At 39.6% G+C, this 16011-nt stretch overlaps 1 protein-coding gene across 3 annotated transcripts in view; it reads left to right on the forward strand.

Moving 5' to 3' along the window:
• The window catches only part of LOC137631114 (uncharacterized), an 85640-nt gene extending 73215 nt beyond the window's left edge, over positions 1-12425 (forward strand). For all 3 annotated transcript variants that reach the window (XM_068362764.1, XM_068362762.1, XM_068362763.1), the window contains exons 6-8: positions 772-1014; positions 9103-9233; positions 10160-12425. In XM_068362764.1, coding sequence (XP_068218865.1) covers positions 772-1014; positions 9103-9233; positions 10160-10580 — 795 coding nt within the window. In that variant the 3' untranslated portion in view covers positions 10581-12425. The remainder of the gene's footprint in view (positions 1-771; positions 1015-9102; positions 9234-10159) is intronic.
• The last annotated feature ends 3586 nt before the right edge of the window (positions 12426-16011 follow it).

Consider the following 16011-nt stretch of genomic DNA (forward strand, 5'->3'; position numbering starts at 1 on the left):
TTCATATTATACGGTCCAGGTCGTCATCATCAAGCTATTCATACAAACAAGGCTAGGCAGGCAAGCAACACCTTCAAGGCCTAAATTTAACTCCAAAGTATGTTAAGGAGTCCAAAGGAGCCTAAAGGAGGAATTACGGCCTGCAATAAAAAGAAAAAACGCTTACGAAAACTCCTAACTAACTTAACTATCGCATTATAATAAAAAATAAACAATAAACTTTCTATCATTCATGAACGCGCCTAACAAAAATAAATAAAAACAGTACTTACTTCGATACAAAAAAACACTTCACAGCCGGCTTTCGAAGAACAAAAAAAAACAGAACCGACTCCTCATGCAGTCAAATAGCAAATCCCTTTCGCCCAAGACATTCATTACCGCCCTAACCTAGCTAAAAATGTAAACAACAACCTCAAATATACCGACAGTCTTTCCCACTACAAACAATCATTCTCTAACTACCACTTGTTCTTCGGCGCGCACCGCGGACACACAACCACACGCACGCACGCACACACACACACGCACATACACACATACTCTCGCGCGCGATCTTAGCAAAACTAAAGCAAATGAAATTCTCTCTCTCTCTCTCTCTCTCTCTCTCTCTCTCTCTCTCTCTCTCTCTCTCTCTCTCTCTCTCTCTCTCTCTCTCTCTCTCTCTCTCTCTCTCTCTCTCTCTTGATTTGGCAAACAAAAAAAATAAATTAAAGTAAAATTAATCCTCCACAACTTCAATAAACGTTAGTAATCTTGATTATTCAACAGGAATTACTAGTTCGGACAGGAGCAGTCTTGTGGTTAGATACGTCTGTGAGACTGTTAGTGGATACTCATGAATCAGGAGTGACTTCGGACAAGATAGAGGAGTGGAGCAATGTAGTTCTAAAAAATGGAGGTGTCTTAACTTGGCCTTTACTGAGCGTTTCACTTTTACCAACTGCTGCTCTTACTCACCCCAACATGTTTCCATTTTTCCATACTGACAAACATAACTACGATTTTCAGCAGGTAAGTCTTAGGTTATGGAGAATGATTTAGCCTAGAAAAGTCTCAAAATCAAATTCTAATAAGCATAGGGAATTGTGACTCGCTTTTGTTTATAGAAACCAATTGGTTGTTAACAGACGTTAGTGTTATATTTCAGACTCTGCAATTGGATCATGACAGTATTTAGTATAGGTAATAAAGTTTTAGATAATTATTTCATGTTTAGTACAGTCAGACTATTTCTTTAAGTAGACTTACACATACGATCAAAGTATGAAACCATATACTTGTACATATGTTGCAAAGATTGAATATGATTCTGTTGAATTAATCCATCCTGGCATTGCATGTAAATTCGGATGAATTACTCAATTTTCAATATTAAACTTACCCGATAATCATGTAGCTGTCAACTCCGTTGCCCGACAGAATTCTACGGGAGGGATACGCCAGCTATCACTATACTAGAAGGGGGTGTACTCACAAGCGCCACCTGTGGCCAGGTACTACAGTACTTGTTGTTGTCGCCACCTCACTTTTTCCTCTGTCGTGCTTCCGGCTAGACGTTCTTGGATACGCTTATGATTTTGGAGTATTGTTCACGGTTTGGTGAAGTATTTCTCTAAATTTGCAGCTATTCGCTATACTGGAAACTTCTATGTTAGCTTAGCTAGCGTTTGGAATTAATTTAATTTTTATGGTGACGAAGAGAGTATGAACTCTCTTTCACCTTTAAATGGCCGACCCTTCCCTTAGACGGAAGTGTTGGTGTCTAAGAGAGTATAGACTCTCTTTCTTAGTTTTGTTATAGATTTATTTTATATCTCTCCGCCTTTTATAGGCCTCTTCGATTAACTTACTTTTATTATAAACTTATTAAAATTAATTTTTATATTTGTTTATATTCGACCTTTCCTAATAGTAGGCGGTCTTTTCTTGGTACCGAAGTTAATTAACATTGAGCCCGTCATTTCGGTTTTACCTGTTAACATATTATGCTATTTTAATGTCTTTGAAAGAATTTCTTTGATAGTCTCGTACTGTTTTCAAAGTTGAACTAACGTTTTGTTTTGTCTCTGCAGTTGTTGACGTTCAGAACGTTCAACTTGCGCTCTATCGTTACGATAGAGAAAGAATTTTCACGGTGTCACGTTGCAGTAAGAGTAACCGTGTCTAGCGTTTTGTTCATTCTTTCTTAACTTAATGGTTTTAATTCTAATAAAGGAACTTTTCATTTTGGGAAATATTTCAGTTTTTTCCTTTAACAATAATATGTTTTAACGATATATATGATTGGGCTCTTCTCTCAGGTTCTAAGTCAAGAGAGAGAGAGAGAGAGATAGAGACGGAGGGAGAAAGAGGAGGATAAACGTTTCATTCAAGCGAGTAACGTTGTTATCGTTTTTGCTCTTCTCCCTAGTCTCTTTAGGGGAAGAAGGTAAACGTTTCTAGAGTGATCTAGTGTTTAGTCTCTTTCCAGCCACTGAATTATTTATCTTTCATTAGATTTTTCTGTTACATTGTAATTCTGTTTTCGCAATTACTAACTTTTGAGAAAGGATAGAATTGCGTGTTTCAGGTACAAACCACTTAAAGTTTCGAGTTCAGTGAAATAAGTGCAAACAGAAAATCAAAGTGATAAGTGTTTAGCGCAAAGTGTGTCAGTGTTGTGCGTGAGGGTATTTCTGTGCGTGCCAGTCGTCCTCCCAGTCCGGGACCTCTTGCAAGCTCCCAAGCCCAGGGGAGAAGCAATGTCGAAGGGCAAAAGGGTTCGGCAGGCCTTGATCGGCGCACAGAAGTATCCTCGGTGGTTGCGGGCGTGTCTTACAGAGACCGTCACTCCCACCCGCAGACGATTGAGCCCTTATTTTGCTCGTCTGCAGAAGAAATTTAGGGGAGAAAACGCTGGTCTCAGGTCTCAAGACCTCTTAAACGTAAAGTCCAGACCTATGCCAGACGTACGAAGTTAGAGTTCAACAACCCGGCTGCAGTCATTGGGTTAGCTCTGACTCGCCGCAGTCATCAGTTGAATGCACTCCGCCTAAGAGGAGTAAGGTTCTGCCGCAACAGATCTCTGCTGTTAAGGCTTTACCTCAGCAGACCTTAGTGTCTGCCGACCCCAAGTTGACTCTACTGCAGTCCATGCAGTCACAACTTTCGGTCTTGATGCGTGAGTGTCGGGCTGAGAAGGTTGCGCCTCCGCCTGCGCTCGCTCCGCCTGCGCTCGCTCCGCCTGCGCTCGCTCCGCCTGCGCTCGCTCCGCCTGCGCTCGCTCCGCCTGCGCTCGCTCCGCCTGACCGCAGTACCGCCTGCCAGGCGTACGATGTTGAGCCACGTTATGAGTTTACTGATCCCAGTGGTGTGCAGCTCCCTCCGCCTTCCTTAAGGCAACCTCAGCAATGGGAACAGGAGGCTTATACCTCTCTTCCTCCGCTTCCACTTGCTGTTCCACCAGTGAGGCAACACTCGCTTGAGGTACAACAACCTCTCCCATCCATGAGTCAGTCTCCTCAGCTCTCGCTGCAGCGAGCTCAACCCTCCTCAAGGCAAGCACCTCAACTCCTTAGCCTTGCGCCTCAGGAGCCTCAACTTGCGAGACATTTACTGCGTTCTGCGCAGCCACTACCTCATCGCTCTCAGCTCACACCGCAGGAACCTCAACTCGTTCCTCAGGAACTTGCTACTGCGCATCCGCCAACCACTCAGCAAGCGCAACCCTTGAGTTCAGCCACTCATGCCAGGAGTCAGCCTCCTCCACCCATGCGCCTACCTTCTGCTACTTCTTTTGATCAGCCTTTGCAGACTGAGCCTCAGGTGTTCCCTCAACAGAGTCTTGAAGAGGAAACCACAACTATTGTTGTTCCAACTCGTTCTGACTCTGCTGTTCAGCATACCTTACCTCCATTTTCAAACATTATGATAATGGAGGTTATTTGTATTACTTATTTAAAAATATATTTGTATTCCTTGCAATATATTTTTAACAAATCGCAAAATATGGCAAAAATCATGAGTTATGAATGTAAGGTAATATTATGTTGATATTAAACCCCTTGCAAGCATGCATGTAGTAATGCAGTGTTGCCAACAGGGCGAGTTTCCCTTTCCGGAGGTGAAGTAGATTATAGTACATTTAGTGTAGCTTAATTCTACGATTTTCATGCCGGCTATCAAATTCATCAACAAAACAGTCTAAATCAATTCCCTCGGCTCGTGCACTTTCAATAGACGGTAATGCGATATTACTCACTCTAGCACTGGTCATGGAATTTCTGAGAAATGTTACACGCCATGCAACACGCTCTGCTTACCTTACAGCATGTTCTACATACAGCATGCTCTGCATACAGCATGCTCTGCTTATAGCATGCTCTGCATACAACAGGCTCTGCATACCTTACCGCATGCTTCTCAGTCACACATCTTTGGTTGTTGCCAACTCACTAGACTGTCAAGCAGTTTCTTAACGTTGCCTTCTAGTCTGCTGCGTTTGCACAGTGTAACCCTCACTGAGAGAACTTAGCTTTTCTCGGATATGGTCCCTGTAGATGAGAAAGTGCTTTTCTCCCTCCTTCTGATATTCCCTTGAGGACTCTGTCATTTGGAGAGGAGCCTTTAGCTGCGTAGCCTCCTATGGACTTTTATTTAAGCATAACATGCTTCCAGGGAAGGTAATGGTCCCACTTCAGTCGCTAATCCCGTCTGTTACCACACCTGCTCCCATAGTCCTTGAGCTGTGTTGCAAGACATGCAGTCCAAACTTAGTCCTTGTTAGAGGATTTTTTGTTTACGGAGTCAGTGTGTCACTGGGAAGACGTTCAACAACCAGCAGGAGTGACTTGTTGTGACGCAGTACGGCAACCTTAGCAACCCGATAAGGAGTTGTCTGTACGACCCAGACAGTCTAGACAGCTTCGGGTTGTCACTGTACTTCCTCGCTTCCCCATGGTTGACAGTTCACAGACTGTGCAGCAGTACCATGATCTTGTGTCCGGCTCCGTCAGACGACTGGCTTTTAAGAGCTCCCACAAGTCGTCGCTGTCTGGAGATTCTCAAATGGACTATGGATCTGACCAAGGAACTGGGCCTCCTGGTCAATTTTGAGGAGTCTCAGCTCGTCCCATCCCAGACCATTGTCTCCCTGGGTATGGATCTTCAGAGTCGAGCTTTTCGGGCTTTTCCGTCGGCCCCAAGGATCTTCCAAGCCCTAGAATGCATCCAGAGCATGCTGAGAAGGAACCGATGCTCAGTCAGGTAGTGGATGAGTCTAACAGAGACACTTTCATCGCTGGCCCTGTTCATCGTGTTAGGGAGACTCCACCTTCCCCCCCTTCAGTATCATCTAGCTGCTCACTGGATAAAGGACATGACGCTAGAGACGGTCTCAGTTCCTGTTTCCGAAGAGAGAAGGTCTTCTCTCGCGTGGTGTAAGAACAGCTTTCTTCTCAAGGAAGTCTACCTTTGGCTGTTCAGAAACCCGACCGCCGTCTCCTCTCGGACGCATCAGACACGGGCTGGGGTGCGACTTTGGACGGATAAGAATGCTCGGGAACATGGAATCAGGAGCAAAGGACACTTCACATCAATTGCAAGGAGTTGTTGGCGGTTATTCTGGCCTTGATAAACTTCAAGTCCCTCCAGCTTAACAAAGTGGTGGAGGTGGACTCTGACAACACCACAGCCCTGGCTTACATCTTCAAGCAGGGAGGGACTCTTTCGTGGAAGTTGTTCTAGATCGCAAGGGACCTCCTCATCTGGTCTAAAGATCGAAAGCTCACGCTGGTAACGAGGTTCATTCAGGGCGGTATGAATGTCATGGCAGATCACCTCAGCCGCAAGGGTCAGATCATCCCCACAGAGTGGACCCTTCACAAGAATGTTTGCAGCAGACTTTGGGCCCTGTGGGGTCAGCCAACCATAGATCTGTTCGCTACCTCGATAACCTAGAGACTCCTGTTGTATTGTTCTCCGATTCCAGACCCAGCAGCAGTTCACGTGGATGCTTTTCTGCTGGATTGGTTCCATCTCGACCTGTATGCATTCCCGCCGTTCAAGATTGTCAACAGGGTACTTCAGAAGTTCTCCTCTCGCAAGGGACACGGCTGACGTTGGTTGGCTCCGCTCTGGCCCGCGAGAGAATGGTTCTTAGAGGTACTGCAATGGCTGGTCAACATTCCCAGGACTCTTCCTCTAGGAGTGAACCTTCTACGTCTACCTCACGTAAAGAAGGTACACCCAATCCTCCACGCTCTTCGTCTGACTGCCTTCAGACTTTCGAAAGACTCTCAAGAGCTAGGGACTTTTCGAAGGAGGCAGCCAGAGCGATTGCCAAAGCAAGGAGAACATCCACTCTCGGAATCTATCAGTCTCAAGGGGAAGCCTTCCGTAGCTGGTACAAGACCAATGCAGTTTCCTCAACCAGTACCACTGTAACCCAGATTGCTGACTTCCTGTTATATCTAAGGAAAGTAAGATCCCTTTCAGCTCCTACGATCAAGGGTTACAGAAGTATGTTGGCAGCGGTTTTCTGCCACAGAGGCTTGGATCTTTCCACCAACAAAGATCTACAGGACCTCCCTAGGTCTTTTGAGACCTCAAAGGAACGTCGGTTGTCCACTCCAGGCTGGAATCTAGACGTGGTCCTAAGGTTCCTTATGTCATCAAGATTTGAACCTCTCCAATCAGCCTCTTTTTAGGACCTCACGTTAAAAACTCTTTTCCTCGTGTGCTTGACAACAGCTAAAAGAGTAAGTGAGATCCACGCCTTCAGCAGGATCATTGTTTTCACATCTGAAACGGCTACATGTTCCTTGCAGCTCGGTTTTTGCTAAACGAGCTTCCTTCACGTCCTTGGCCTAAGTCGTTCGAGATCCCAAGCCTGTCCAACTTGGTGGGGAATGAACTGGAGAGAGTACTTTGCCCAGTTAGAGCTCTTAGGTACTTTCTAAAAGGTCTTAACCTTTACGAGGACTATCAGAAGCCTTATAGTGTGCTATCAAGAAACCTTCTTTTCCAAGTTCTAAGAACTCAGTTTCTTACTATTCAGGCTTCTGATTAGAGAAACACATTCTCATCTGAAGGAAGAAGACCTTGCTTTGCTGAAGGTAAGGACACATGAAGTGGGAGCTGTGGCTACTTCTGTGGCCTTCAAACAGAGCCATTCTCTGCAGAGTGTTATGGATGCAACCTATTGGAGAAGCAAGTCAGTGTTCGCATCATTCTATCTCAAAGATGTCCAGTCTCTTTACGAGTACTGCTACACCCTGGGACCATTCGTAGCAACGAATGCAGTAGTAGGCGAGGGCTCAGCCACTACATTCCCATAATCCCATAACCTTTTAACCTTTCTCTTGAATACTTTTTATGGGTTGTACGGTCGGCTAAGAAGCCTTCCACATCCTTGTTGATTTGGCGGGTGGTCAATTCTTTCTTGAGAAGCGCCGAGGTTAAAGGTTGTGATGAGGTCCTTTAGTATGGGTTGCAGCCCTTGATACTTTAGCACCTTTGAGTTGATTCAGCCTTCCAAGAGGAACGCTGCGCTCAGTAAGGAAGACGACCTTATTAAAGGCAGAGTAACGGTTCAAGTCGACTTCCTTACCAGGTACTTATTATTTCATTGTTATTGTGGATAACTGATTATATGAAATACGGGATACTTAGCTATCCTTTAGTCTTGTACACTGGTTTTTCACCCACCCCCCTGGGTGTGAATCAGCTACATGATTATCGGGTAAGTTTAATATTGAAAAATGTTATTTTCATTAGTAAAATAAATTTTTTAATATACTTACCCGATAATCATGATTTAATTGACCCACCCTTCCTCCCCATAGAGAACCAGTGGACCGAGGAAAAAGTGAGGTGGCGACAACAACAAGTACTGTAGTACCTGGCCACAGGTGGCGCTTGTGAGTACACCCCCTTCTAGTATAGTGATAGCTGGCGTATCCCTCCCGTAGAATTCTGTCGGGCAACGGAGTTGACAGCTACATGATTATCGGGTAAGTATATTCAAAAATTTATTTTACTAATGAAAATAACATTTTTTTAACTAGCTAGACTCGTGAAGGTTGTGGAAGATGAAACAAAGCAAACTTAACAATTTAACTCTCGTAATGTATTGTATACAGTATCTCTAAATAGCAAGAGAAACACTGAAGGAAATAGTATAGCAGCTTTGGAAATTGAAACTTCTAAATTATACTTAGCTGATCTCCATGATGAAGGCACTTGTTGGCTGACAGTGATAAATTGGTAACGAAGCACAGGTATGATATAAGAAAAAGAAAAACTGAGAAGTGGGTTCTTTCTAAATCATAAAAATGCTATATCTAGTAGAAAGCTATCACTTGGAGAGAGGGAAGATTACAGAATTGAAATTAACTTAGTGTGAGGAGTTGATGCAAATTTCTTCTGAGATTTATACAGGTATTAGAATTATGATAGTGGTTATCACGATATTACTATAGTGTACATCATTAACATGGGAATGTCTAAAGATAATGAACTTCATAGAATAAGTTAATAATCCAGTGTTTATACTATTTAAAAGGTGTTGGAGAGGAAAGAAACCCTCAATAAACATCCTCAAACTTTAAACAAGATAAATAGGTGAGGTGAAACTTTGCTCAAAAGATATTACTCACTAAAACTGGAAAGAGGTGCATTAATTATAGAATTAAGATTAAACTTTGATATACTGCCCTGATAGGAAAAAAGCTAGAATATAGAAAAGGAAAATATAATTCATCAAAATATTAGGGAAATACCGTACTTGCTCTTAATAAATTACACAATAACAATGAACAGCAGTTGCCTCAATGGCAGCAACCAGGAAATAACAAATTTTAGAAGGATTACCATGTTGCATGTTTAATGAACAGTCATAGAATGACTACTTCCATCAAGATTACTAAGCTATCCATAGGGGTACTTGTTAGGGGGAAGAACCTTCCTTCCTCCTTTGAAATGCATCTGAAGAATTGCTGTTCGAGGGGAAGGAGCATGTAAATTGATGGTTTTGTGTTGAAGCAAATAAGCATGGCAAAAATTTAATGTTCACTTCCTATATTATACTGTATACGTAATTGATTCCTCCTTTATATTCAGATGGGAGATGCCGGTACGCTGCTCGTTTATAACAAAGCTGGAGTCCATGATTATTTGATGAAGCCTTGGGTGTCGTGTGCATTGACGCAGAATTGCATTAGTCCTATTGGTGCTCAGGACACGGGGTGCAGGTTAGTTTATCTTTTAATATGAAATGAAGTTCTTCAACTACCAAAAGTTTTGCCAGACTCTATAAAGTTTGTTATTCCTGAAGACCCCTAGGTTCATTATCCCTGAAGTATGTCATTCAGAATTAATTTTTTTCATATAAACCTTCAGAATTGTATTGTACTGGTTTGTGTTTTAGAAACCTTCAAAACTGTATTGTACTGGTTAATTTACAATTCAGAAAAACTATACTTATTAGATGGTGATAGTCCTAATAAGAGTTACCCACTAGTGTATGAAAATGTGTTATTTTAATTAAATTTCCTGAAATTCATGTGCTATTTTTTCTCAGCTACAAATGAAAATAGAAAGTAATTTTTTGTAGATACTGTATGTGTAAAACCCTTTAGGTTTACCAGAAAGACATGTATGACCCATATAGGGCTTTTATAGATAATGCTTGCCCCCAGCTGCCACCATCTTCGCTTCTCATTCTTTTTAGTGACCTAGCAGAGCTAAGCTGGGTATTTGTCAGCAGATTTATTTTCAGTGTCGGCTACAATGCTAGGTCCTTTTGTCAGTTCATTCTCACGTTAGGATAGAAATTATGACTTCTATATTAAGAGTGAATATGCTAATATTGACAAAATTGGATCCTCATGCAATGTGTTCATTGCGGAGGCTTTGCATGTTCTGTGCTCATTTGATGTAGTGATGATGGTGCTTTATCAGAAGGTTTAATGCTTTCTTATCTGTAGCTAGCTGGATCTGTTAATTTGGGATTTAACTATAGGTTATGGTCTTCCCTTGCTCCTTGTTGATAGCAAGAGTAATGGGGTTTATGTCTATGTAACCTAATTGTTTTAGCAATGTATTTGTTTTTAATTTATGTTATGGTTAAGCCCCTTTTCAAACATGAGTGACAATTTTAATTTTTCTGTTTAATCAGGTACGATAAAAAGCCACTGTTCCGTTACTCAGGATGCCACCATTATGATGCTTCGGCTTTTAATGTGGCACTAGGAGTCATGTTTTCCTACGATACCCGGCCATACCTCGCTGCATCGTCTCCCTTCATCAGAGTCTCGGGGAAACAGAGTGCCGAAGCTGATGCTTTGGCCAGTGAAGGTAGGACAAATAATTCGGTAAGAGAAAGTATTAAACGAGATCACCTTGGGATCTATGATCCAGATCCCGTTGGTCCGTCACTGAGGAATAGTTTGAATAACCTGTTGCCTACGTATAATGACGTGATTCACTTTGACACTGAGGAGGAGCAAGAGGTGAACTTTGTGAGAAATGGTAAAGTTAAAGTCTTAAAGTCATCCAAACAAACATTACTCGACTCTGATGACAAAAATGAACATTGACGTGAATTTCACCCTGATGAGGGTTCTGCTTATTTTCATACAATATTACATTTGTTTGTTTTGATCCCAGAAATTTTCCCATTACAGTAAGAACTTGCTGTCTAAAGGATATTGAATATTTCCAAGGAGAATTCAAGTTACCTTATTGCTACAAGAATGAATTTTACTATACAGTACAGTACTTGAAAATATTAACTTGGTGCTTATTCTTTATGAAAGTTATGAAAAGGTTAGAACAGTAGAATACAGGATGCCTAGTACAGCATATGCACACATAAGTGTCCAGTATATGTAAAGGTGGTAGAGATTAGATTTTTGTAATTTAACCTTATGAAGTCAGAAATTTGAGCTTCTTAAGTAAAAGTATACACGTACAGTAGTGTGTCTAAGAGAAAGTAAAGCAACTGAGTAAGATTTCAATAGCCTTAGTGGCTCAGAGTTCTGGGAAATAAGTGGTGAATTTTTTTTATTCTCTAGTAATTCAACATGAGGCAAAGCAAGGTTATTTAATTATTACTGTACCTTGATGATATCTTTACTCAGTGTATGCTTACATATGACATGAATTTTAGAATAATAGTATAGCCAAGCCAAAGAAATAAATCGCATAAATCTAAATCTTTGCACGTATATAAAAAAAAGTACAGTAAAGGTTAAAAGAATGTTCACAAGACTGCTATCATAGAGAAAAATTTAGTTGGATAATGATTTGTAATTATGAATTGTATAGCTGCACTGCTTGGAACTTGTAGTGTCGGATATGTCGGTATATGTTGAAAATGTTAGGTTGCGTAGAAAGCTTTCTTATTGTATTTTCCAGAATTTTGTAATTATGCGCAGGTTGCACTGCTAAAAGCAAAATTGAGGCGAATGTGCTCTTTAGTGTAGCTTACTTAGAATTAATTACATTCAAATACAGTACTTGAAAGCAGAAGGAAAAAAATTTTGACTGTTACAATACTGTACATTGCTTTTATATGGGCTAAAGACCTTCCTCTCCCCAAGAGGATTGTGATATTGTTGTTAGGAGACGAAGCCTATGCGCTACTGCTCGTGATAGAGCTGTAGTAGATTTTATTTTTGTAATGGGTTGCTTGTAAGGCAAGCATAACTAGAATCTTGGTTTAGTTAAATGTACCACACCACTAAAGAAAGCTAAGGATAATTTTTGCTAATGAATGCTAAAATATAGACTGAATTATGTTAGAATTATATTCCAGATGAAATATATAATTCTTCAGCCTTTTTTTTTATATATATATAAAATCTCAGCTTAATTTAGTCAAAACCACAAAAAATTACATAATGTGGTTCTTCTGGAGGAAACAAAATAGTGGTTATATGCTTATGGTACTGGAATAGTTTGAGGTTAAAGCACTGATATAGAAATGGAAAGGAATTTTTGTTGCTTTGGAGTTAGTTATAGTGGTTATAAAAGGCTGTATAGTGGTAGAATGTTCATGTGAATTACCAATCTTTTACTTTTCTTAATACTTAAACTAATGCCATAATGCCTGGTAATCATTGGAAGATCTAGAACTGAACTGTGAAAAATGTTTGGCATTTAATGTCGAGACTCGGGACTGGAACGTGCTGGTGGAAGATCTCATCAGAAACAAGGAATTGGCAGAAAGATGTTCTTGGGACGAAAAGTCCCTGTCTGGCAATCTGTTGCTGGGAGTTTGGAACCCACTCAAGCTTTATAGTTTCTTGTAGTGTCTACAACCTCACCATCTTTGTGAGTTAGAGATGGCAAGTTTGGGGGAGCCTTTAGGTTTACCTGCCGAGTCATCAGCAGCCATTGCCTGGCCCTTCATGGTCCTAGGCTTGATGGAAATGGGGCTTTGGCTCTGATCATATGTATATATGATCAGTCTAAGGGATCTGATCTCTTGCCTCTGCCATTCATGAGCAACCTTTAAAGATTGTGATAGTTTTTTACCTGTTATGAGAAGGGATGAGGAACAATGATAAAGTGGCTTGGAGGAATACCTAAACCTAATCGCATTGTTAACAGAAAGGTGTTTTGTAAGGTTTTGATTGAGAAAGTAAGGTATTGATGATAGGTAGGTTGGGGGAATAACAAGTGTTTTATGAAACAGTTCTGTGTATGTAGATTTTGAACGTATATGGAAAAACCTAATGTGGCATAGTGTATTGTACATAGCCTAAAGGAAGATTATTATTATTATTAACTTTCTAAGCTACAACCCTAGTTGGAAAAGCAGGATACTATAAGCCCTGGGGCTCCAACAGGGAAAATAGCCCAGTGATGAAAGGAAATAAGGAAAAATAAAATATTTTAAGAACAGTAACATTAAAATAAATATTTCCTTTATAGACTATAAAAACTTTTAACAAAACAAGAGGAAGAGAAAATAGATAGTGTGGCTAAGTGTATCCTCAAGCAAGAGAACTCTAACCCAAGACAGTGGAAGACCTTGGTACATAGGCTATGACTCTACTCAAAGACTAGAGAACAATGGTTTGATTTTTTTTGAGTGCCCTTCTCTTAGAAGAGCTGCTTACCATTGCTAAAGAGTCTCTCCTACCCTTACCAAGAGGAAAGTAGCCACTGAACAATTAGAGAGCTGTAGTTAACCCCTTGGGTGAGGAAGAATTGTTTGGTAATCTCAGTGTTGTCAGGTGTATAAGGACAGAGGAGAATCTGTAAAGAATAGGTCAGACTAATTGATGTGTGTGTAAGCAAAAGGAAAGTGAATCGTAACTAGAGAGAAGGATCCAATGTTCTGTCTGGCTAGTCAAAGGACCCCATAACTCTAGCGGTAGTATTTTAATGGGTGGCTGGTGCCCTGGCCAACCTACTATCATTTAACAGAAGAATTGACAGAGGGGATTTAGGTGGTGTTGAGAGTATATGATATAGAAATTCACGCAGTTGAAAGTGATTAAGATGTTTTATGATGGGGAAAAATCTGTTTGAATATATAGGCAGGAGGGTTAGTTTGAAGTAAAAGAAGATTAGGGTGAAATTTGTGTTGTTTCTTTGAATGTTAGATCGCTTTATTGAAGGAAAGAACTACCGGTATATATATATAGTTTCAAAGTTTTAGGATAAAAAAGTTAAAAGTTTATGAGAGTAAATTAGATGAAATTTTAAATGTTATGATAATGTGAATCGTGGAAGAGTGGTAATGGTTGATTTATACAAGTATTTGGGTTGAAAGGTAATGGATGATAACAATTTCTCATGGGAGAAATGGCTAGTCACAGAAAGTACCCAATTATTAAACAGATTTGGAAAGATACTTTTACTTCCTGTGAAAGATCTGTAAAATCAAATATAATTTTTGAAGACACTGATAAATACAGGTGTTTTCAGCCTAATGCAAGGTTCTCTTCACTTAGAAATAATTTATCACAGAGTAAGGGTAAAAAGTAAACTAAAAAAAGAAAACGTTAAAGTGAAAGCAGTCAATCTGGCTGTCCTTTGTCGGAAGGTGACATTTGGAAGTTATTCAAGTTAATCTTTACATGCCTATTGACAAAATATTCCTTATGCTATTCAAAATTAGTTGGGCTGTTTTGCAATGCTAACGATTGGTTCCAGAGAAAACCATTATCCAGCTGCCAGACAATAATTAAAATTTTCCTTCTCATGCTATTTTTGAGTCATGCAGACAACCATAGGATATTGGGGAACGGCTGGCCACAGGACTGCCACTCGCACCAATCCTGCTTGTATTTTTGTCCTTTGTCAGTCATAACCTCCGTCTCCTAAATTTGTAAACCTTTGAGCAGTACTTGAAGGAATTCATAAAAAAGCCTGAATCTTGCTACACCTCTCCCCATTCCCATTTTAACTTACACCTGTGAGCCCCTATAAGAGAAACTAAGTTTTTGTGGCATGACAGGTGAAGGGGAAATTTCTGTGGCGTGGCAGGTGAAGGAGCCATGCTCACCAAATAGCTGTTCAGTTTTTGGGTCATCTTTTCACAAGTCATAATGGTACTAGTAAAGGTATAAGTAAAGTAAGCAAGCTTAAATCTTATGGAAAAAAATTATGAAGGCTTTTTTTCTTATATCAGCAGTGCTTTAGCTTTTTTCTCATCAACAAATGGAGCTTGAATTTTTCATAGGATAGTTATTCTTGAAAATGTTTGATAAAAACTAAAAGACCTAAAGATGTTTTCCCTGGAATCTATAGGAATGACTGAGATGAACAGTACAGTAGTGTCATTTATGTGCTTTTCAGCTTAAATAAAATTAAAGCAATTGACATATGATTGGAAAAGCACAATAGTGAAAAATTCTTTTTCTTATTTCATAGAAGACATCCTTTCAGTTTTGATGTTGGTATTTTAATTAGGTCCAAGCAACAGGAACTTTGTTGAATATTATTCTGTTCTGAAGAAAATGGAAATCAACTTATAATTTTTTTTTTTTCTATTATTATTATTATTATTAACGGGGCATTAAATTATCTGAAACATGGAGGTTTTAAAGATAAGCATTTAATTTTTTTGAAGCGTGTACTTTTTTTCAAAGAATGTAATTTTCATTATTTTGAAGTCAGTACCTTCCACTGTATAGCTATACTTCACTATGCATTTTCAGGTTTGAAATCTATATTGTGTATTAGTTGGATGAAGGATGCAATTTTCATTTATTATGATCGTCTTTTAATGTGGTGAATCAGGTTTAATTTGGTGCTCAACAAGCTTAATTACTATACATTAAAATATGTTGTGAGGAACCTGTTGAAATTCATTATTCATGTGTCCGTCTTAATTCATATGTGGTTATTTAAGTGCCATTATTTAAAACCTCTCTCTACTTTCCCCCCAAAATTTTTGGGACAAATATCTTATTTCTCAGTAAGTGAACTATAAAAGTACCATGAAATCAAATTAGATTAATCACGAACAGGTAGTTTTGAGTAGTCTATTGTGGGTCATGGGATTTGCAATTATCATTATAAGAACTTGAAGCTATCATTTATTCTTTTGAATTACAGTAATCCAATATTGAAAGTTTCAGGGATTCAACTTAGTAAGAGAAGCTAGTTTTTGTGATCTTGCAAGTTTGTTACAGACTTTTATACTAAATCAGATTCACTGTCTTGTAAGTATCAGACAAAGCAGTTTTGATATTAGAGAGAGAAAAAAGTAATTTTGCATAGGCACATCAGAAATAAGTCTTATTGTAATATGTCAATACTGTATACATTTTTTTGTAGTTTTTTAAAGGCAGTGTCTGAGTTTCCCAAAATACCCTTGGGATATCAGAAGAAATCATGTCTTTTCAATTTAGTTGACATAAAAAATAGCTCACACCAATTGCTAATTGTTGGCTATGTTGCTCAAGAGGAGAGTCCATATTTTTTTTTTTTTAAGCTAGTCAGATTTTCCTTGTCTTTGTGTCAGCTTTGTATAGAGGGAAGATTAGTATACTGTAATATAATCTGAAA

This window comes from Palaemon carinicauda, chromosome 39, assembly GCF_036898095.1.
Source record: "Palaemon carinicauda isolate YSFRI2023 chromosome 39, ASM3689809v2, whole genome shotgun sequence".
In the NCBI taxonomy this organism is placed as follows: domain Eukaryota; kingdom Metazoa; phylum Arthropoda; class Malacostraca; order Decapoda; family Palaemonidae; genus Palaemon; species Palaemon carinicauda.